Source organism: Thunnus thynnus, chromosome 14 (assembly GCF_963924715.1).
Source record: "Thunnus thynnus chromosome 14, fThuThy2.1, whole genome shotgun sequence".
NCBI lineage: Eukaryota > Metazoa > Chordata > Actinopteri > Scombriformes > Scombridae > Thunnus > Thunnus thynnus.
Window position 1 is genome coordinate 13,240,935 of NC_089530.1, and position 24,081 is coordinate 13,265,015.

The 24,081-nt window shown below is 39.2% G+C and overlaps 2 protein-coding genes across 6 annotated transcripts in view; both read left to right on the forward strand.

The window, feature by feature from the left end:
* The window catches only part of dst (dystonin), a 107,873-nt gene extending 101,827 nt beyond the window's left edge, over positions 1 to 6,046 (forward strand). For 2 of the 5 annotated variants that reach the window (XM_067609903.1, XM_067609904.1), the window contains 6 exons: positions 549 to 666; positions 1,526 to 1,639; positions 2,502 to 2,692; positions 2,906 to 3,016; positions 3,576 to 3,702; positions 4,954 to 6,046. In XM_067609903.1, the coding sequence (XP_067466004.1) occupies positions 549 to 666; positions 1,526 to 1,639; positions 2,502 to 2,692; positions 2,906 to 3,016; positions 3,576 to 3,702; positions 4,954 to 5,210 (918 nt within the window). In that variant the 3' untranslated portion in view covers positions 5,211 to 6,046. The remainder of the gene's footprint in view (positions 1 to 548; positions 667 to 1,525; positions 1,640 to 2,501; positions 2,693 to 2,905; positions 3,017 to 3,575; positions 3,703 to 4,953) is intronic. The other 3 variants (XM_067609906.1, XM_067609907.1, XM_067609905.1) reach the window with 2 other exon arrangements.
* Positions 6,047 to 7,223: 1,177 nt separating this feature from the next.
* Positions 7,224 to 23,560, forward strand: zmp:0000000760 (collagen alpha-1(IX) chain). Its single transcript, XM_067609918.1, has 27 exons — positions 7,224 to 7,353; positions 7,851 to 7,962; positions 9,157 to 9,280; positions 9,919 to 10,312; positions 10,407 to 10,484; positions 10,578 to 10,673; positions 10,760 to 10,813; positions 13,335 to 13,388; positions 13,483 to 13,536; positions 13,617 to 13,670; positions 13,840 to 13,893; positions 13,981 to 14,034; positions 14,120 to 14,173; positions 14,549 to 14,602; positions 14,762 to 14,806; positions 14,906 to 14,959; positions 15,047 to 15,100; positions 15,192 to 15,245; positions 15,389 to 15,460; positions 15,546 to 15,581; positions 17,158 to 17,202; positions 17,292 to 17,324; positions 18,392 to 18,538; positions 19,026 to 19,202; positions 20,000 to 20,090; positions 22,631 to 22,708; positions 23,021 to 23,560. The coding sequence occupies exons 2-27, from the start codon at positions 7,884 to 7,886 to the stop codon at positions 23,221 to 23,223; spliced, it is 2,292 nt and encodes a 763-aa protein (XP_067466019.1). The 5' UTR covers positions 7,224 to 7,353; positions 7,851 to 7,883; the 3' UTR covers positions 23,224 to 23,560.
* The last annotated feature ends 521 nt before the right edge of the window (positions 23,561 to 24,081 follow it).

The window sequence follows — 24,081 nt, forward strand, 5'->3', positions numbered from 1 at the left end:
TTCTTACTGGCTAAAAAATATACACTAACACTAATACATCTGCAGTAAGCCAATACTAGCTAGTAATTTTGACCCTGCAATAAATCAATCAGGCTCTACATCTAAGGATAACCACTTTGATTTAAATTACCTCATAACAATCACAAATACTGAAATTGAATCACACACACCAGCACACACTAATGGGAGAAAACCAGTTGGATTGACCTTTGTGTAATTTGTGTCTTTGTTGAAAATCAATGTTGGTGCGTCAAAATCCTGTTTGTGTAAACCTGTGCAACATGAAAAGGAAAATCAGCTCTGGAGTAGACAAAAAGGAATTTTAATGGATGTTTCATTTTTGCACTTAATTGAAAAAAATGACCAAAACAATCTAAATTCACACAAAAATAAATAAGTTCTTTGGAATAAGTTTGATTCTGCTAACCAGTCTGGTTTCCAGTGTTGCTCAGGTTAAAGCCTGCAGTGAGAAACTGCTTATACATACGAGGTTCAGTGTTTTCACACATCCTCTCTCTGTTTTCCTTCCCCCCCTCCTCCCGCTGTAGTTTGGAGACTCTCAACAGCTTCGCCTCGTCCGCATTTTACGCAGCACTGTGATGGTGCGGGTGGGAGGAGGCTGGATGGCTCTGGATGAGTTTCTGGTGAAGAACGACCCCTGTCGAGGTGAGTTCAAAAGTTCATCACAACAAGTCAGCTTGAAAATACTGAAAAAGTTGCACATCCAATTTTTACTACATCCAATATTGTTAAATGTCCAAATTAGTATTAATTTGTTCTGTTTTTTTAAAGTGGGGTAAAACAGTTTGGTACTAAAAGAGGATAAATCGAATGTGTACAGCTACAATCATTACCCATTTTTATGAGTTTCAGGGAGGTGAATATTGCTGAGGCGTCCAACAATCCTATTTTGTTTGTCCAGTTTATTCACAAAACATTTCCATTTACTACTTGTACACGTAGTGATATTTACTCCTGATAAAGATTATTTTACTATCATTATATTTTTCTAACAGTGAGACAGAGTGAAAATAATGCATCCAGGCTATTACAGGCCTTACCGCAGTAAATAAAACTGTCCAATTACTATTTAATGTGGACTGATTAGAAATAAGAAAACTTAATGGCATTTCAATAGACAATGAAAGGTTTTAGTTTGTGCTCCTGTAACTACACATGAACTTACGTACATTACTGATGATGTTGAATATCAGTATTTTTAAACATAATGTTATAATATTTACTTTCTAGTTAAAGTCTGTGTTTGTCATCTTAACACGACACAGAGCTCCGCAAACATGACAGGTACAGTATAACGCAGCAAGAATCAGATTAACAAATAAAAATTTAAAAATTAGTGTGCAAAATTGAAGATCTGCCGCCTACAAGCATATATCAATATGAACTCTTCCTTTCTGTGCCCACGTCTACTGCTAAAGCTCGATGTGCTCTGCTTGTTTCTTCTGTCTTCTGTATCAATTATCAGTTTCTTTCCTCCTGCTGAACATGATATCATTTCTTCTAGTTCATCACCACGGGAGCAAAATGTTGCGCTCGGAATCAAACTCTTCGATTACTCAGTCTCCTATAGGTTGGCAAATCTCAAACTTTCTCACCTTGCTCCATGAACCCACCAGTGGTATGTGTGTCTGCACATCTGAGTGTGTGACGCTTGTGTTGGTCCTGGTGTGTGTACCAGCTGTGTTGAGCACTCATCATGAATGGCATTCTCATAAACCGGCTCCCACTCACAATTCAGCTCCGGCTGGTTTTCATGCATGCAGGAGTTCGTGTGAGTCACATCAGCTGCTCTTACTTTTCTCTGAGGCTCTAAATTAGCTCTTTGTCTCTCTCAGCATGTAGCAAAGCACTTCTGAGCCGAGCTTCTTTTGCAGTTTTCAGGTTTGCTTGACAATCAAACAAACAAGTATTTTTGGAAACCGTGTAAAAGGTTTAAGAGATTAAACATAAAACTTTCTAACCAGGTTATTGGGGAAAGTGACGCGTTGTCTCCATGGGCCTTTTGAAAAAAAAACTCAACAAAACTGAAACAGAATTTGTTTACGTTGTTTGACGATGTGGTTTAGTGATTAAAACTGCATGTAAGTTTGTTTTAACACAACTGGTGCAAGCACTGTTTGGTTTATTCAATGCAGTTTGTTTTCTCTATTTTGTTATTCTTATAAATTGTGCAAGAGAGTTTAAGCATACATTCTTTTCAACATTTGTTTAGCGTTCAACCAAACAGAAGCACTATTTGTTTGGTTAAAAATCACTTAATTCCACTACTGTTGCAGCAGTCTTTGGACTTCTGTGTGAAACCGCATGAGATTTTATGTTGCCATCGTACTTTATTTTCATTCATCCACAACTTTTATGTTGATTCATTTTAAATATTTAAAAGCAGACAGTCATGACCATCAGCACAATCACAAATCATGAGTGTATCTATGCAGCTATGCAGAGCAACTCATTGGGAGTGTGTGGGGTTTTTTTTTTAGCGAAAGGCAGGACCAACATGGAGCTGCGAGAGAAGTTCATCCTCCCAGAGGGCACCACTCAGGTGATGGCCAGTTTCCGCTACAGAGGCCGCAGATCTCGGCCGTCGTCTAGAGGAGCGTCTCCCAACAGATCCACCTCCAGTCAGAGCTGTGCCATCCCAACAGGCCCAGCAGTGACCGGCACACCCAAGGTGAGAGCTCTAACACACTAGTCTGTAGTTGTCTGTCATGCCGTAGGTTGATCACTCCCCATCATGATTTCCTTCTCTTGTTTATTTGTTTTGCATTATTTGATCATTTTGTTGTTTATTTCCTGTTGTTTTTCTCCTCTTCCATCTAGTATTCCTCGTAGTTTTTGATTTGTGAATCCATGTTTGTGTTTTTGATTTGCCATTGTTTCCCAGACTTGCCAACACATAACCCGCAATTATGATAAGCCATGGCTTACAAACAGCAAACCCTCCACTCCTCTTAAATCATCCGACTCCTTTGGGAGCCAAGGGTCATCTTCAGAGGTATAGTCACAAACATGATGTGGAACGCTTCACATTTCTGACCCAACTGAAATCTATTACATATTTATGAAAACAGAGACAATGAAAATGTATTACCAGTGGGCCTAAATAAAGCTCCTAGTTTATAAAAGATGTATTTTTATTATTTTATCATTATATATTTGTGATCGTACTGATTTCAGTTCTGTGATGAGAAACCTGAAACTTTGATATTTCAGTTGGGTCTGTAAGCTTCTTTATTTACTAATGTGCTGAACAGTTAATGGTTGCCTGATTAATGTCACTACAATATGATCAGCTCCACTTGTAATAAATGCAAGTGTGATTGCCTATAACTGTACAAGTTTAAACATATAATTCAAACACTAACCGCTAATAGCAGAGTGCCAAAGTTGCTGTGGAAATTTTAACACATTTTTAAAAAAAATTAAAACTAACTTAATGATATAAATGAAGAAGTTTGGTGCAACTTATGTATAACTTGATGAAGACTGTCCTAATATGCAGTGCAACAACTGTTGATTACAAATGACAGTAATTGAAATTCTGTCTATTACAGAGTACACCAGTTCAAGGCAGCAAATTGCGTCTTCCTGGATACTTGTCAGGCAAAGGCTTCCAGTCTGGTGAGGAGGGAACGTTGATCAGTGCTGCTGTGCTCAAGGCCCGAGCACAGACACTAGGTGGTGAGTGGAGAGCCACCTGCTTTCTGTATATTTTGAAGAGGACTGTTTTACTGTTGTTTCCTCACAAGTGTGTGACTCAGAGAGAATTAAAGGAATGAAAATAGTTTCATTGCAGTAAGCTTTTTCTGGGTTTTAAGTCCCACTACGCTCAAAAATGTGTTTTGCTCATTGTTTCTTTACTTGAATGTTTGACCTTCACTGTGCAGAATGATTATGTGCAGAGTTTGACACTAAAAGGCTGGAAAGTCTCTCTCTGCTCACAGAAAACTTGAGTTTAAGACATGTACCCTTAAGAGCATTATTTGTGACATCAAAACGGTGCGTTTGGAAGCCAGTCCTGGTCCAATGTGCAACTTACACAAGTGTGATGTAAAAATGTGAAGCCTCCAGTACACATACACTGAGAATGGACTTTACAATGACATAAGAGAAATCTTGAGTCCCCCAGTTAAACTTTTGAAATTAAAAGTATTTGCATATTCATAGATTCTGGATTTTTAACTAGTTGGAAGGAGTAGATTCATTTTTATGAACTTCTAACCAGGCAATTGCTCTTTTTTTCATGGAAAAACACATCAGGTACAAATTATCATTCAAAGCTCAGTATTCTTATGTCTTAAAATATATCTGGAGGGGATCTTTAAAGATTGAATTCTAGTCTGTAGTAGTTGTAGTCTGTTTGAAGCCAGGAGTTGGGTTTACAGCTTCCTGCCATTTGTACAGATACTGAAACCAAAAAGTCCAAATCTACGAAAACAGGGTAGAGCTAATGTGGGATGAGGACAATAGAAGTTCTGTCTTTTCTTCTTCTGCCCCCAAAATGCAGTATCCAATAAATGTTGTTATATAAAACAAAACTTCAATAGTATAGTATAGTAATTACAAATCAGAAGAAAGACACCATAGACAAAAGATACAATTTTCCAAAGCAACTGGAAAAAGAAGTTTGTATAGTCACAAGAAAACTAGATTCACATAATAGACTAAATTAGTAACATTTTCCATCCTGCAAATTACAAACAGCAGTCACAAAATAGATATAAGAACATAAGTTTATACAGATAATGGTCCAGAAAGGGTATTTGAGAAGTAGGAAAAAGATGGCTGTCAATATTTGTTTGGTCACATATCTGACAAAATGGTGTTTGTAACAATGTCAGTTAAAAAGCAACTGATACGCAGCTGTACCAGCAGGGTTGGGCTTTTTCTTTAGTAGTTAATTAAATATTGTCTGTAATTGTTTGGTCCTAGAATCGAGGAGAAGCTCAAGCCGACCTGGAAGTAAAGCTGGCAGCCGAGGGAGCAGCCGCAGGGGAAGCGACGCCTCCGACTTCGACATCTCAGACATCCAGTCTGTGTGCTCAGACATGTCCGAGACGGTCGGCGACTCTGCCCGAGCGACGCCGCGCTCTGCGTCCCGCCAACACAGAGGAAAACCCTCCAAGATCCCCACTCCTCAGAGAAGAACCACTCCCACAAGCAAACTGGCCAAGGGATCCAAGCGATAGTCAGTGGCCTTGAAAACAACAACAACAAAAAAAACAACCCAGAAGCTAGTTGCACCCCGAACACGTAATGGACACTGAAGATATCTAACTTAAAGACTGCTAATGTGTTGAGTGTTATTTAAATTGTTGCAAGATGTAAAATATTCTGTTGAGAGGCAATATGGTTTAATATTATGTGAGAATGGAATGTTAATGGCCTTGTGTATTTGTTTTTAATGTATTTTATTTTTTGTGAAAAATGTCAAATTGTTTTTATTGTATTTTATTTTATTGAGGCAAAACCTTTAGAGGTTTGATGAACACTAGAAAAACCTGGGAATGACAACGTTGTATGGTGAACTAACATTTCTACACACTAATGAAGGACAACACGCAGGATTGCGCTCTGAGAGTTACTGAATGTACTGTAATTTATGTATGCTGATGTTTGGAGTAGATGGTGCATTATGGCACCATTTGAGGCACTGCAATTATCTATTTAAGTGCTATGATATACTGTCAACATGCATTTAAAGGGCAATGCAATATAACTACAATAAACCCCAGTGAGCACTGCAGAAACCTTTGAAAACACTATTTAAGACAAGTAGCAGAAATCTCGTGATAATGAAGCTTTCAAGTCCTGTTTGTATGTCAGCAGCTGCAGTCCTTGTTTTTTTTGACCACCTCACAGCGGTGTGTGCATTGGCCTTGAAGAGGTGCCACCTCATGTAGACATTCTCTTGTGCATCCATGTCAATGTATGGTTAATTTCGGTAGAGCTGAAATTGTTACTGTAACATTACTTTGTAATAAACCTGCTTGCAGAAAGCCACCAGAGACTGGTGTGGACCACAGAGGTGTCCCTGCTCACTTTCTCTCTTCATCTTTCTCTCACGACTCCTTCTCTCTTTCATACTGCTGCATTAAAGTAGTTTAATATTCACGAAAGGTTAAGTTTAAGAAAGTTGTAAGGAATTACGAGCTGCAATTATCTCCAATAATTGATTAATTTGTTTAAGCAAACATTGCCTAGTTCACAACTTATTGATTGTTAGGATTTGCTGCTTTTCTTTGTCTTTTGTGATAATAAACTTGATCTCATACAGTTTTGTACTGTTGTTGGACAAATTCAGCAATTTGAAGACATCACCTTGGGCTTAAGGAAAATATGATTGGCAATTGTCACTATATTCTGATTTATAATTTTAATTTATAGACAAAATGATTAATCAAGAAAATAATCAGTAGATTAATCATAATGAAAAAAAATAGTTAGTTGCGGCCCTAAAGCAGTTACTGGATGAATAGAATCAATAGCTCTTACAAAACAAAACAATTTGCATTGGCGTTATTGGCGTGAATTTCAACACTTTACTTGGAATATTTTGTACATTTTCCCCCTTATGATCACATTCATCATATTCATTGACTGTTCATTTGTGTTTATCAGCAGTCTTTCCCTGCAGCCTATCTGTTGGATGCAGTGTGGTGGTTTAGACTGAAGTTGCGGTCTCCTCTTGGTGGAATGTTTGCAGAGCATCTTGTGTTTGGCTGTGACATACTACATCTGTATCTCAGAGAGACTGCAGATGGTGAAACACTGTCTTGGGTGAACACACACTAAACCCCTGTGACTGTTTTCTAAAGCAATTATTGGCTATGTTCCTACAAAAGTCCACTTTCTAATTGTGTTGGTGGATTTGTAAAAGTACGATAAACAGTTTTTTTTACATTTACAGAAACACTACAAAGCTTTCTTGGAGAGCTATGATGAGTAAACATGGCCTACTCAAACAACATATATATCCTTCAATACTTCTGTTATTGTCCCCTTTCACAATAGCTTTAACCCACATGAAGACTCCTGGTATGTTCACCTACATTTCCTTCACATGATGACTCTGTTTGCCGGACGGTGTTACCTCGTGGTGACTGAATATCTAACTGGCCTATGAGAGAAGACAGATCCCCTTGGGACCAAAGGTGGAGTGGAGCACAGGGGTCAGGCTCCTCTGAGACCCAGAGCTTCTAGTTTGAATGGTCCTCCTGTTCAGCTCAAAGTCTGGCCTGGGCATGGCACTTTAGAGGGGATATATCCTCACACAAGGGACTGGAATAGACCCATCTGCAGGAGCCCTGTCACCTTGTTTTTCAGGAATATGTGAGTAACTACAATATTCGCTGATATTTTATTTGATCTTTTATTGCAAGTAGTTTTTATGGAGGTGAATGAAATAAGTAGAGGTTGCTGATGATTCAGAGAATGAAACAGGACAAAGTTGTTTGATCAGTACTGAATCTGATTTAGTATTTAGTGATAATTGTGTCCTCCAGTTTGTTGAATCTTAAAAAGGTTTTCATGGACAAAGCAATGAAGTAGAAAGATAATCCTGTTAAATCTTTAAATCTTATTGGGAGTTTAGGGGAAATTTGTTAACCAATTTTGATTTTATATTCATATAGGTCAGGCCTAGAACTTTAATACTATGTTTTGATTTTTTTTTTCCTGTTTACTAATTATCATTATTGTTATCTGCCAAAATCTTTAACAATTAAGTGTACAGGTTGATGGTATTGGAACGAAATAAATGCAAGAGGACTGACTCCTAATTAACAACTTATACTCATATATCCATTCATCTGATTGCTTTACTGCAGGCACTTATAGCCTCTGACTTTCAAAATTTGAAAATGCCAGCCTACAAAGATATGCTGGTGTTTGCAGCACTCTTTGCCATCTCGGGATTCACCCAAAGTCAAAAGTTGCCAAGTAAGTTTTACTTTTTGCATGCTTATTTGATGACTAGAATATACTACTGCATAAAAATGAACACTAACACTGAATCGTCACCAATATAATGCGCTGGTTGTGTATAGTTGTCCAGTGGTGGACGTGTTAGCTGGTACATTCCTTTAAAAGGAGGTTTTTAATCTTAGCAAGGCATTTTCTGGTCAAATAAAGTTAATATATATTCATATAATATAATTTATTTACCTGCTCTTACTGTAATTCTCTGGGTTGAACACTTTCCTACCACATCATGACCAGCAGATGTCAGTGTTTGTCAGTTCGTAGTCCATATTTGGCTTCACAGCAGTGGACGAGGTGTCATATTTCCTGCTCTCAGTGCCTATGTGGATACTCACAGGTCAAGAGGTCACACTGGGGTTAAGTTGTGTATATAAGCCTTTGAAACTCTGCGACTGAGTTTCCCGCTACAGCACATAAACCAGTTCACACAATGTTTTATGTCAAATGCGAAACAGATTAGACATCTTTCCTTCATGTGCAAGCAGAAACTGACTCCTAAATATGTGAAATAAATAATAATAATAATCATTCCAACTACTTATTTTCATTCTTATGTCAAATTTAATATATACTGTAGGTCTACTGACTGACTGCACGCAAATTTATTATATATGCCAAAACAAACAAGGGGTGAAACTAAAATCTCCTGATGCTCTGGTATTTATTGCCATGGCTACATGATTAAAAACAAAATCAACACATATCGATCACACACCAGTCTTCCTTTCTTGCTATTCACCAAGAGCCTGAGGGTTTCAACTAAAGATATCATGTGAAGATGCCACTATGTCTTGTTTCATGCAAATTTTTACCTTTTTTTCTACTGGAGTCATTACTTTTGGAATCAGATTTCATCTACACATTTAACTTCACAAAAAAACACCTCATCCATACTGATCTCATTGCAGCACAAAACTTCCAGTGTTTAGAATTTAGTCACCAAATCCACCCGTGTGCCTCCTCGTGTTAATGGGTTTAATAAATGATCTCATCGTACCTGTGAGGAGATGGTATTATTAATGAAAATGAGTAATGTGACTATTTAAAACATCAGTGATATCAGCGCTGACGTAAGATTTAGAAGTAATCCAGCACCTTTGATGCTGAATCAGTGTGACGTCAGACTAAGCTTGGTGTGTGTGTGTGTTTGAGGTTTTGATCTCCTGGAGGAGTTTCATGTGCCTGAGTCGAGAGGAGTGAGGCGAGTGGATGGCTCTAAACCTGAGGCGGTGGCCTACCGCGTCAATCCCTCCATCCATCTACGCAGGACCATGAGGTACAGTACTGGTCTCAATGAGCCAGGTTCATTTCAATGAAGCTGAATATGATCACAGAGTAACTTAAAATCATAATGGAGCGTTTTACTGCCCTCTCTGGTTGAAACTCTAAAGTCTGTCTCACCTCTGACCACACCCTGTAGTGTTCATGCAGCAGTGATGTCATGGTACCCTGATGTACATCAGCGTGGTAGCATCGCACGGATGTTTGCATGCTGGCATTTGCATTTAGCTATACGCAAAGCACTGCCTAAGTACAGCCTCACAGAGCAGCTAGCATGGCTGTAGACTCTAAGTTTTGGGTTTTTTTTTTTTTTTTTAACCCTTCTTGCTTGGTAATCAATGCAGCATTGCCTTTTGAGTTCAGTAACAATGTACTTTGGTCAAATTAAAGACACAAAGAAGGGTTTTCTAAGCAGTGCATCATCAAAAAATTGTCACACAGAAATGTGGGTGTTGAAACTAATGTACCAAGTCATATGCTAATGTGGAATTTAAGCATAAAGTTAAAAAAGCTCTGTTTCTACTTACTATAAATAAAACCCTTCCCACAGAAAGCCTTTAATTGTTGTTTTGTGAAGAAAGCAGCTACAGTTTGGTGTTTTCCATCCCTCTAAACCTCACTCTTGCGTCACAGTGATGTGTACCCAGATGGTCTTCCCTCCGACTACTCCGTCATCGCAACGTTTAAAGTGACCAAGGACACGGCTAAGAAATCCTGGAACCTGTGGCAGGTCAGTGACCCCGAGGGACGAGAGCAAGTCGGCCTGCATTTCCAGGGTGACACGCACTCCTTGGACTTCTTCTACACCAGCCCCCGTGGGAGCCAGATGCTGAGGACCTTCCATGGTGTGGAAAAGCTGTTTGATGGCGAGTGGCACAAGTTGGCGCTGAGTGTGAAGGGCAGCCAGGTGAAGCTGCTGATAGACTGTGAAGAGGTCAGTGTGGAGTCCATTGATGAGCCGAGGCCAGTCATCCGCCGAGGATACACCTCCATCGTCAAGCGGGCTGCAGGAGACCGCTCAGTGTCTGTACGTTCACAGCTCGGATTTCTCTATTTCTAAATTAATATTGCAACTGAGGATGCAACTTTAATTTCTTGTATTATCTCCAACCTCATTGCAGGTGGACCTCCAGCAGATGGAGGTGTCATGTGACCCAGAGCAGGCCTATTCAGAGGGCTGCTGTGAGCTCTCCAACGTGGTGAGTCAGCTCCCATTTGGCAGATATTCATTCCCTCTGTTAGAGATGTTTTTCTAGTTTAAAACCATTCTCTCACCTTTCTCACTGTGGCAGTGTGGAGGGTACGCAGAGATTGGCCTGACAGCTGGAAGAGCGTCTTGCAAATGTATGCATGGACAACCTGGAATTCAGGGCCCTCCGGGGCCAAAGGTGAGTGCACATATGCAGTGAAAATTGGCTGAACATATTAATAAGGCAAGTTGAGACATGTTGACTTTTTAAAAATTCTTCTGCAGGGTCACGAAGGTCTTCCAGGAAACACCGGAGACCAGGGAAGACAAGGAAACTGGGTAAATAAATGTACAATATGTCTCTCAGTGATAAAAAGTTATGTCACACTGGATACGTGAGTGCTCTGGTGTGTTTAGTCATTGTGTTCTTTGCGTGAGCAGCACCCGCTTCCTCTGGCTGCACAAGAAAGAGTTAAACTGAATTGTGGGTAAATGACATTGTAAAACTCATTCGTGAGACAGCAGCAAAGCTGTGGAAAATGGCAATAGAAGCACAACTGAGACACGACAGGATGGAAACAGATCTGGAAGCAGAAGCGCTTAGCGATAGTAAACACAGGGGCTCCTTTCATAGTTTCAAAACTCATGTCTGCTTTGCTAAAGATTTAGAGGGAAGCCAAGATAAACACGAACCAATACGGATGTGACAATAAATTTGTTTTCGTTGTTCTGAAATAGCCATTTGCATCTTAAAACACAGGCCCTTTTGCTTTAGAATATAGGATTTAACTGGCAAAAGATCACAAGATTCCTAATGGTTTTGCTTTTCCATTTGGAAGAAACGGAGCCAAATGTAATGAATCCCACACACACAGGAAAAACAGGCAGTTGAGCAATAACCACCCTCCAAGTGTCTGTAATGAGTGGCATTAGTCTGCGTAACTGCTGTGTGAAATTTGTCAAATGTTTTCTTTTGTAAATGCTTTATTTTTGTGGATAAGGCTAACCCTGTTCACCACCGGAAGACCATATTAGGAAAGAGAGGAAGAGGGTTGAAAATGATAATGAAGAAGAAGAAAAGTGTTCTGCTGCAGGAGCCAGCTACACATGGATCAGTGAATGAACAAATACACTCACATTCATATTCTTCAGGGAGCTGCAGACGTGATTATTTCCACTTTAAATTTACGATTTGTTAATCTCTTTGATGCTTAGCAGTCACTGTTATGTTGGAGCAGATCTGAGTGTCTGTTAAACAAAGTCCAGAGAACATGTGTTTAAAGAAGGAGTGTTTTTTTTATATACTTATGTGATGGTTTGGCGTTTAACATGCCCTTTGCACTCAAGGAAATCCCCCATGCTGCCTGCACAGACATATGTCCACCGGTAGACACACGTACACACAGAGCACAATTCCAGAGCTGTTCATGCTACATATTCATGTCCTGGATTGCAGCTGTAGCTCATCTGGGAGTAAACATCTGTCTTGTGTGACTCGTTAGAGTTTTGACCTCTTGCCAGCTTGTGAATCATAAGAGCCTCAACATGTTTATCTCTTCCCCTGCTGGCATCTGAGGAGGGCATTTCCTGGCACAGATATATGAACTGTCCATCTCATGTGTGGTCCTTCGTTTGTCGGAGCTATACCGCCCTAGAAATGTCGTAAAGTTCACGCTCATGACTCTCGCCGTTCTGTCGGCCATCTCTGAGGTTAACCTCCGCCCAGCTGACTTTGCTTAAAAACAGTCTTAGGTGAGATGATCAAATAAACCGACAACACAAAGGCATCCTGGCCTTGTTTAACGTGTTTGTTGACTCAGTGAAACGGAGCCAAGTGGAAAACAGTTTTCTTTCTACTACTGAGGAAGTCAGCATCTGTGCAAATGATAGTTGTCCATTTTGTTATATTTATGAGTAATATTTCCTAAATCCTGCTGAATATGCATGTATAAATTTTCCACTAATGTGGCTAATTTGAGTTTGACTGAAATTTATCGAATGCAATACTTGTCTTGTAATAAGCTTATATGAACCTTTATATAGCCTTTATTTGTAATATGAGCTTTAAAGCTTATGCAAAAGGAATAGTTCAACATTTTGAGAAACACACTTCCCCATTCTTGCCCAGAGTTAGATGAGAAATGAGAAATAAAAATGGTTTTGATCTTTTCCTCTAACTCTCAGCAAGAAAGTAAATGTGTATTTCCCAAAACGTCAAACTATTAGTTAGTTAGCAACTTTAATGTCCATGTTATGGAAGATTATCTTTGGCTTCACCACATAGCGTTAAAAAAATACAAAATGATTGACAATACAGTACAAGTGATGGGAAGAAATATTAAAATACATAAATACAGTAGAAAATACATTATGATAAAACAAAATGGGAGAAGTGAAATTCAAAGCAGCCTTGAATCCAGCATCCTAATTGCATTTGGCAAGAAAGACCAGCTGTAGGCTATACATCTTTGGTGCCTATAGTATCAGCTTGAAGTTTAGACAGGACAGTTCAATTAGCCCTACTTGGATGCTTTAAACAAAATACACACTTCTGTTAAAACAGAAACAAACAAATGACCACGTCACAGCACAGGTGAAATGCTGGGTCAGTAGTTTCCCAGAAAAGTCAGCTGCTACTTCCCATGTGTTTAATTAAGGAGCAAATGCTGTCATAACTAAACAGTTTGTGTGGCTGATGCGTCCAAAGTTTAATTTCCCATAACTTATTAGAGACGTCTCTCAGTGGAAACAGTTCATCATGTTCACATTTTACGCTCTATTTCTCAAGCTAGTTGATTCATAAACTGATAGTTGCAGTGCAACAAGTCTCACTTGTGATTAAGTCAAACTTGTATTACAGGGGATCAGGGGAAACACAGGAGACTATGGCAACGTTGGTGAGCCAGGCCCAAAGGTAAGATCTGTTTATATGCTCGTATCAGGATTACACTTCAGTTTGGCCTGTTCTCAATATCCATTAATGAAACCTCACACACACACATCCTCAGGGTGAAGAGGGAATCAAAGGCGAGAAAGGAATGAGAGGACTCTGGGGCCAAGTGGTAATTTATTACTCTCAGATGATTATTTTCTTTACCCTGAAATGTTGCAAATCTATATTAACGAGATGTTGTATTAACAGGGAGACAGAGGCCCTAAGGGACTGAAAGGATTAAAAGGGGCAGCAGGCTTCAAGGTAAACTCCTCTGCTGGGTTTAAAGCTTTAATTGGACGACTTTAATGATGCATTCTGCAGCCAGCTAATGAAGTTACAGACTTTTCATTGGATTTTTGTGCAGTTTGTTGTTGCAGTTGTACAACTTTATAGATAACTCAAAGGCTTGACATTCTGCCTGTAATTAAAGGGAGTTCGGGGGCCACCTGGAGACATTGGAGAGACTGGGAAACCAGGAGAAGTTGTACGTTAACCTTTCAGACACAGCGGTGAGCTCTTTTGCAAGTGATCATGTAATTGCTGTATAATTAACATTTTGGCCTCCTTGAAGGGCGCTAAAGGTGAAATAGGATACGAAGGAATTCCTGGGTTTCAAGGAGTTAAGGTATTGATCTTTCCTTCCCATTTGTCTGTTTTTTATCATCTAGATATTATGATTTGTTGACATCATGGTTTTATTTAATTTGTAGGGAGAAAAAGGGACCACTGGTGCAGCTGGGCGCTCTGGGCCCCAAGGAAAGCAGGTGGGTTGTGGGATTCCCTGTTCCATGATCCATAATAAGACACTCTTAATTCTTTGTCTACCTTCAAAATCCCCTCATGCGTGCACGGAGAGCCAGTAAATCATTTTTAATGTGGTAATACACTGGAATAGAGCTATGTTTTTGGTTTATGTGCCGTCTCCATAAACAACATTAGTTCATGTGGCTGGATTCTGGCTGAGATCTGAGGGCCTGAACTATATCAACATAAACTGGTGAGTCACTGAAAGAGGAACCTCAACCGCAACGATCACCTACTCTATTGTATATGAAGGAGGGCTCCTTGGTACACCATGTTGCTTCTTGGATGAAATGGGGTGCATAAATGTAATTTTTGTTTCAAATGGTGTTTAACAGGGTATTGTGGGAGATCCTGGAGAGAGGGGAACTCCTGGAGAGAAAGGGAAGCCTGTATGTATCACAAATTGATTGCAATAGTATGATCATGATGTTTCCCTTCTGTTTGCTTTGTTTTCCACCAATATTTCAAACATCACAAATATCTGAAAGTGAATTATTTGCATTTTAAAGTTGATGGATATGTTTTTTGTCTGAACTTGTGAAAACTAGGGGGTCCAAGGACCTGTGGGCAGAGCTGGCACCATTGGACCAAAGGTAATTCACTGCGGACACACCCACAACCTCACACCTGAACGCTCACTTACACTACCAAAATAATTTGACTGTTTTATACTAACGATAGTGTTTCCTCAGGGCATTATTGGAGATCCGGGGTTAACAGGCAGAGATGGTGACCCGGGAATAGAGGTATCGTATACTGTTGACATTGATATCTTAATGATGAATTATGGAAGCAATCCACTTGTATTTCTAAGTGTCATCGTTTCTACACAGGCTTATCAAGGACCACAAGGCCTCAGTGGAAAACTCGGACGAAGTGGAGCAAAGGTAAATGACTGATCTTGTTTGGTTTTGTAAATAAATGTACAATTGTGTTGTTTTTGGAAGATTTATTTGTTGCGGTTTGTGTCTTTTACAGGGAGAGAAAGGCACCCTGGGGGCAGCAGGAGAAATGGGTCCCCAAGGCCAAACTGTAAGTCACTTTTTCAGGCATTTCAATCACTGAAGACAAGCACATAATACATTTTGTAGGTAAAGTAGTTTACCATCTTAAAGGAAAACGACAAAGAATAAAGCAGTCCCTTAGGTCGGTTTAATAAATGTTTTATTCTTGAGGGCCCAAGAGGTTACAAGGGTTCTGCAGGGAAGCCAGGAAGACCTGGATTTATCGGCCCACCGGGACCTACTGTAAGTACTCCAGATGAATTTTCTAAACTCCTCCAAATACTAGTTCATTTTCCTCGAGCCATTAAACCATGGCATATCTTCACAGGGACACGTGGGTGTGCCTGGAAAACCAGGAACCAAGGTAATACATCCTCATCCATTTCCCATTAGAAATAGAAAATGAAGGTAAAATTACTGTTTAATGCTGCCATCAGCCATTCAGGAAGTATTTTCTGGGTTAAACAATTTGTGAAAGTTTTGTATTACAAATCCATTCCTCAAATTCCTGCACCCTTTTAGGGCAGACCTGTTAGAAAGGTTTGATCGCCATATCAATCACAAAACTCATGATAAATAATTGAAAAAAAAACCATGAGAAGACAGAACAAGCAATTCAGCAAGTAATTCAGTTAGATATCCAGAGTGCTTTCTCTTGTAGGATATTGGCTGAGTGTGTCCTATTCTCCCCATCTGGACAGAAGGTCATGACCAGCGCTAAACTCCCCCTCAGGACCTGGTCTTTGTGTTTACAGAACATTCCACGCCAATTACAGAGACAGATATTTCTGCAGAAACCGCTTTTCAGCTGTTTATGTTTTTGTGGCATGCCATAAAGCAAACAAATGTTCGCAATGTTCAGAAGCATTTTAATTTGTAGAAAAATTGAATATGACAGTTCCCAGGGTTATTATCTAGTGAGGGAAATTAAGAAAATAAGAAATCATGTTTGAGGTACAGTATACTGAAATATTTACCAGATTTCCTTTTAGCCCTCATCTCTGATACCTCCTCCACACCAAGCTGTTAACCCACAGCTGATGTTGGATGAACATTAGTGTGAAAGGGAAGGCCTTTGTCTTATGACTCACGTAGACTTTTATGTGTGATGATGAATGAAACAGGGTTGATGTAGGAGAAATGATTAATTTGCTGAACACAGAATAGGCAATGTCACCTTGTCCTAATTATTAATTGTTGTGTCAATTATTTAGGATATTGTACATCATCAGGTTTGGTCTAAGAATCCCACACAGGACCTAAATTCTTCATTGAAAACCTACAGTACGAGTAATAAGCACTTACCCATGTAGACTTGAAAGGGGGCTTTAAAAATGAAATGTTTGTAACATACTTTTTTGTAGAGGATGGCAGCTACAATGAGCTGGGACTTACAGCAGTTATAATGGATTTCAACAATGAGCCAAAGTCACTGAGAAAAAATGCATCAAAACAAAAATCACGCGTGCACCATAATCCACCACTCCAAAACATTAATTAACATATAGAATCGATAAATCATACATATAGAATGTAGTTATCAAAATACAGCACGAGATGAAGAAGCAAATAAACAGATTAGAGAGACTGAACTCTAAAACACCTAAAGTTGACTAACAAAATGTACAATTTTAAAGCCCCTATGTATAGGATTTGGTGGTGCCAAAAAAAGTCACATGGACAGACAACATTGCATGCCGAAATCTAAATTTGATCTTATTTGGACATGTCATCAGCCATAACACACACAACAAACTAGAAGAAATAAACAGACAAAAAAACTATACAGCTTAAAGCTATACTTATAATCCTGATATTACTTTTACAATCACTGTGGCAGTTTGACAGATGCTCTTGTTGACTGGTCAATTTAAAAATTCACATATTTCAAATATTTGCAAGCTTCTAAAAATGTTTTATTTTTCATTTGCCTTGTAAAGGGTAGCACAGGAATCCAGGGAATCCAAGGAGTTAAAGGTGCACAGGTACTGCCTTAAATATTTATCCTGTCTGCTCATCTTTATACACCTCCACATGTTTTTCTTCATTACATTAATTAGTTCTTTTTTTACAGGGAGAAAAAGCAGTAAAGGGCCCAAAAGGAAAGGTGAGGTGTGATTTTGTTGTTAGAGTTTCAGTTACAGAAAATGTGCTTGTATTTAAAAGGTGTTATAATTAACTAATAACAGTAACAACTGAAAAAAGCACTTAACTACTACTTAAGAGTTTTGGTATACCCCATATACTTCACTAAAATTCCACTCCAGTCCTCCAATTTAATTAAAAGAGAGATCATGACCAGTTTCCACTGATGAGAACACCTGAATGAATTTGGTATTGCTGCAAGATTACATAACCTTTACTGGCTTGAAAAGTATAATCAGTCCATTGAATAACATTCAAAACATTACCAACATATTAAAGAACCAGCGTGTAAGATTTAGTTGCATCTAGCGGTGAGGTTGCAGATTACGACCCCTGTTCACTCCCCTTCCAAGCATGCAGAAGAACTTAGGGTGGCCATGAAACTCGAAAAATGCAAAATGCCCTCTCTAGGGCCAATGTTTTGTTTGTCCGTTCTGGGCTACTGTAGAAACATGGCGGTGCAACATGGCAGGCTCCGTGGAAGATATAAAGGGCTCATTCTTAGCTAACAAAAACACAACAATTCTTATTTTCAGGTGATTATACACTAATTAAAACATACTTATGAATATTATATTCTAAATTCTAAACACTGGACCATTAAGATAGGAGAAGAGTGGTATCACCCAGAATTGTACAAAACTGAATCCTCCTCATTTCAACATCAAACATAGTTCTCGGTCATGTTTTAATCTCATTCTGACATTTAAATGAAACTCTCCAGAGAGTTTATTCAATAATATATTATGCCTCTATTGTATTTTTTGTGTATTTCCACATTTAAAATTTTGCTAGCACTTTGCATGTCTGCTAATATTTACTTAAACCACTGGCATTTGGTTACTTGCTAGTTTGCAGAATGTCACTGTTGTTTGTTTACTGTGTTACTGTTAGTTACTATGATATAATTAGCTTTTTGAGTTGTTACTGCTGTCCATAAAGTTTGTGCCCTTGCGCACATGACCTATTTCTCATTTTTTTTCTGATGGATGCACTTGATATGACCAATATTGTTAATCTGTTCTGTAGGCTGGAGACAGGGGTGAGCAGGGTCCTCAGGGAGGACGGGGTAAGCGCGGCCCGGCTGGCCCACCTGGACGTTCAGGTCCCATTGGAGTCAAAGGAGTTCGAGGTGAAGGAGGACCAGATGGCTTTCAGGGGCCCCCAGGCCCACCAGTAAGTAAAATACAAGCATCTGAATTTTTGTTTTTTGGCTCATACCACAAACTTTATAGTGCTACAGTATAGTATTTGATGTAATCAACACTGTAATCATGATGCAAAGCATGGCTCTTCAGTCTCTACTATAACTAGCACTTCATCTATATGAATGATAGCACAGTAACAGCAAAGTAATCATTTGTACAAGTAATTTGACTGACTGGCACACACGCAGAGTTTGGTAACAACTTTGGTGTCAAGAACACATTTAAACAGCTTCTCATTAGCCTGTAGTTAGTTGTGACTCACAGCAAGGGTTTCATTTAGTGTGGCTATAAATCCATAATGAGCCTAAGGAAATATTCTTGGCTTCATTTGTTCGCTGCATTTCCTCTGAGGGGCTGCCATTGCTTCAGCATGTCCTGTCCTGCAATATTCCATATTACATGTCCCAGAGTTGGGTCACTTCCAGTGATGGATGTGGTAATGATTTGTTACACAGGGCCCGACCCTTCCCGCTCAACACGTGATTGAGGTCTGTAAGAAAGTGGTCCTGGAGCAGATGTCCACCTTTGCCAACTCAGTGAAAAGGACGTGTGCTGCTGTTTGTCCTCTCTATGGGGATGTGCCTATGGGTCCTCCAGGTCCACCTGGACAGAAAGGACCACCTGGACCTCCTGTGAGTTTGGGTTTTCCATTGATCATGATCAAACTATAATACACCAGTCTATAGACACACTCTTTTGTGTGTATGTGTGTGTGTGTGTGTGTGTGTGTACGTATGTTTGTTTTTTGTTTTTGTTTTACAGTATTATCAGTTTGATCTCTAGATAGTGGTACAGCTGGAGCACAGTCTATTCTCCATACATTGTTTGTTTCTGTCTCTCTGGCTAAGTAAAATGCAAACACATTGCAAGGGTCTGGACTGGACTAAGCGAGCTGAAGTATTTGGCAGAACAGCTTGGAATGAAAACATTACGATTTTCCACGTCTCCATGAGGACAAATAAGGAGTCACAGACTAGACACTTGGTCTGTGTTGAATGGTTTTTGGAGAGTATCAAGTCTGGCCTTGGATTGGAAAGGCTTTTTCACATTATTATGCAGTGTAGAAGCGGTTCATGTTCCACAACTTCTTTAATCACAATGACTCTCATGCTGATAAATGATCTTGAAGCCATGACTATATAAAAAATATTCCACTATATTAGATTATGGTTAGTAAGCCTCATGTTGTGGTTTTTAATGCCAAACCAAGAGTAGTGATGTACCAGTACTGTACAGTGTTTTCCAAGCAGAGTATGAGTGATCAGCCCAATAAATCTTTCCAGTTTTTGTGCACAGCGCTGGTCCGAGGAGAGTGGAACCTTAATTCATGACTTGAAAAAGCATCTAAGAAGAAAAAAACATTGCAAGGTTTTCACTGAAAACATAGAAAAGATTAACAATATATTTTTCCTATTGATGATGTTGTCAGGGTGACCCTGGTAATGATGGTGTTGATGGAGAAGTGGGCCAGCAGGGATTCTACGGAGAAGCTGGAGATCCGGGCCGACAAGGAGAAACAGGTGTGGAAAAACAAAACTGATGGATTACATTTATGAATGTGATTGTCGTCATAACTATAATTCACCTGTGCTTGTTTTAGGGAGAACAAGACTCTTTACTTGAGGGCCCTGAAAACTTCTTTTCTTAATCATCTTCTTACTATGATTGATGGCGTCCAATCTGAACACAAAACTTTCTGCCAAAGTTAAAATGGTTTTGTTTTTTTCACATGACAGATTTCTATATTTGTGTTTTTCTCACTGGTTTGACGTAGATGGGACTTTGTTGGAAAAAGGTGGTGTTGCATAGAGTTGTGCTCATAAGTTTACGTACCCTGGCAGAATCTGCAAGACATTTAGCATTCATAGTGTCTATAGTTGTGACCATAAAACTCAATTTTGGTCTCATCACTCCAAATAACTTTGTTCCACAAGTTTTGAGGCTTGTCTAGGTGCTGTTTGGCATATTGTAAGTGGGCTGTTTTGTGGCACTGGTGCAGTAACGGCTTTTTTCTGGGAACTGTGCATCTTGAAACAGCCACATGCAACTTTCAGCTGAAGTTGCATGTTGGTTTTTCTTTGCAATCTGAACAATTTTCCTGGCAATTGTGGCTGAAATCTTTGTTGTTCCACCTGACTGTGGCTTGGTATCAACAGAACCATTAATTTTCCACTTCTTCATCAGAGCTTGAACACTACTGATTGGCATTTTCAAATCTTTGGATATGTTTTTATATCCTTTTCCTGATTTATAAAGTTCAACTCCCTTTTCTCGGAGGTCCTTGACAGTTCTTTTGCTTACCTCATGGCTCACTATCCAGGAAAGTCAGAGCAGCCCTGGATGAAATGTGCAGGGTCTCTCACAGGTGTGGAAACTTACCGTTCATAGCCATTTAAACCTGTGTGTGTCGACTTGTGTGTTTATTATCAGGCCAAACATTCAAGGGTTTGTAAACTTTTGATCAGGGCCATTTTGGTGATTTCAGTTATCATTATGATTTAAAAAGGGCAAACACAATTATGTGAAAATAAATGGCTTCACCTGACAACTATCCCTAAATAAAAAAAGAAAAATTCAGCATCATCAGTCATATTTTCCAAAAAATGGCCAATATTTCACAAATTCTACCAGGGTATGTAAACTTATGAGCACAACGTCCAAGCACCGGATTTAGAGAGTCGTGGGATGTGTTTAACTATGATCAATACCACCAAGTAGAAATACTACATCACAAGTAAAAGCATGTATTTATGCATTAAAAAAAATTCCAAATTGTTCAGGTTACTTTTTCAAAGAAAGTAAAACTCAGCCTGTTAAAATCATTTGTTAAAACATTTTAACAGAAAGCCTGTGTTAAAAACTGGGGTGTGGAATTTGAAAGATGTGGGCATGTACCAGGCAGGAAGGTTTTCATGAAAAATGTCATCAGGTTGAATTATGGGTAGTGTAGTTTCCAGGATTTTGGGAGCTGGGTTAGTAGTTGAGACTAACAGTCAGGATACATTAGCCGTTGCTGCGTCAATTTTGACCTTTATTTTTTAAAATCTGTCTCTCACAAGTCCCTCAACTTTATGGAAGAACAATATTAAATCGCTGGAATACAGCTCATCATATTTTGTGCGTAAAATATTAACAACAAAAGAAACTAGTAACTAATAGTCAAATAAATGTATTGGAGTAAGAGTACATATTTCCCTCTGAACTGTGTTGGACTGAAAATATTAAGTAGTGTAAAATGGAAATACTCAAGTATAATGCCTCAACATTGGACTTAAAGGCGAAGTGTGTAGAACTTAGTGGCATCTAGTGCAACGGATTTGGCAGAAATGGAATATAATATCCATAAGTGTGTTTTAATAAGTGTATAATCACCTGAAAATAAGAATCATTGTGTTTTCACTACCTTAGACTGTGCACTTTATATCTACAGAGGGAGCGGGTCCTCTTACATGGAGCCTGCCATGTTGCACCGCCATGTTTCTACAGTAGCCCAGAATGGACAAACCAAACACTGGCTCTAGAGGGGGGCTTTCGCGTTTTTCGCGGCCACCATAGATTCTCCTACACGCTTGGAGAGGGAGAGGTTTGGGTGTTCAGTTGGTTGCAATCTGCAACCTCACTGCTAGATGCCACTAAATCTTACACACTGCACCTTTAAGTACACTACATGAATAAATATACCTCGATACTTTCCATCATTGGTAAAAAACACTTGACCACCATTCATTAAGAACCACTCTGTGTAAAACTGCTGAATTAAGTACAGTACAGCGTTGTAAAACTTGTAGGCTAACATGTACGTTCTCAGCTCTAATTCATGGTTAGAGGCCCTAGCATGATGTCATACTGATGGTATATTCCCATGCCAAGCCAATGAAATCGAAGAATATTTACAAGGTATTTTAAACATTTATTTAACAATGATCTCAGTAACACATATGGTCTTTAATCAACATGAACGGCGTGTTCTTGAGTACAGCTCATTCCTGGGAGAATAGTATTTTGGCCTGTCTGCTGTCATTCCTCCTAAGAAAAAAGTGTGTGTGTGTCTGGTGTCCAGGTGACAGAGGGGAACAAGGTGATAAAGGAGCCAAGGGTTACGGTCTACCTGGTTACACTGGAGACCAGGGACCAAAGGGTAAGTTAATCTTCCAAAATTTTAATGTTGTTTGGTGACTTGGTTCAAATTAGATGGGTTTTTTTTTTCTTTTTGAAAAGTTCAGTTGATGTCCACATCTGTGCCTGTGCGTAAAAATTGTATTCAGCTGAGTCTGTGCTTCAAATCCCAGGAAAAGGGGGGTGGTGTTGCCTTACTGTAAGAGGGATGTGTTGTTGCCAAAAAAGAAATGATTTTTCTCTGTAAATGTACAGTTCTTGGAATCTGTGAAAACAGATAGCTGAGCAGACTGGGAGGCGCAAAGACTAAACAACATTTTTGCCTCAATCACAGGTCAGCGTGGACGTTCTGGAAGGGCCTTTAACGGCCAGCCAGGGAAGCAGGGTGAGAGGGGACATGTAGGCCGGCCAGGACTCAGGGGCCACCCAGGTCTCAGAGGACCACCAGGTGTCTGCGTCACTTCTGGGTGTGCTCAGCTCAACGCCACCACTGGGACACCTCAGCCAGCACCCCGGAGGTTGAGGAATCGCCCATAGAGGGAAAAAAAAGTCTATGTGGACGGTTGAATATTGAGTTTAAAGGAGTAAAAGGTGCTGAATTGATTGTTTTGTTAATATGTGTTTGGCCAAATAAATTGAATTTTCTATGTAAATATGCATTCCAACTGAAACCTGACGAAACGCAAATACAAAATTTGAACTTCTAGGATCAACAAAGCAGGTTACCGCAAACAACACCTACAGAGAGCGGTAACAGTATATATTTGTACAAAAATACCATCTTTATGTGATAGTTTTATTTAAAATGATTTCACAAGTCTGAATTTTCTTTAAACATCTGTTCTTTATAATAAAACCCAAAAAATGGTATCAACTTTTGTGATCAGACTAATGCTTTTTTTTTTAGAAATTCATGAGTGAGTCAATGGTTCAGACTCATGATCACAGCCATATCTGTCATGCACATTGAGAGTCAGTGTAATTACTGGAGCAAAGGCAGGAAAAACGATGGTAATGTGTTTGTTTACCTGATATGGTAGTTTTTCAGATGAGGACAAAATGGTAGAATATTTAAAAGTATCAAGAATAGTACAGCTTAGAGTTGTCTGTAGTCCTACTGATTGTATTGTGACAGATTTTATAAGACACTTGAGCATTTATTAAAATTAAAACATTCATCATAACCTGGATGTTACACAGTACAGATGTTGTATATAGAAATCCATATATTCCTTAAAGCCTCTATTTACAGGATTGGAAAATGTCCAACTTGATATAACCACATCCCAGTGGTTATATCAAAAAAGACACTGTGGCAGTGCTTTTGACATTTGCTGCCCCCCCCACATAATCTGAACGGGAGACACTGAGAATGGAACATGGTGGCACCAGTTT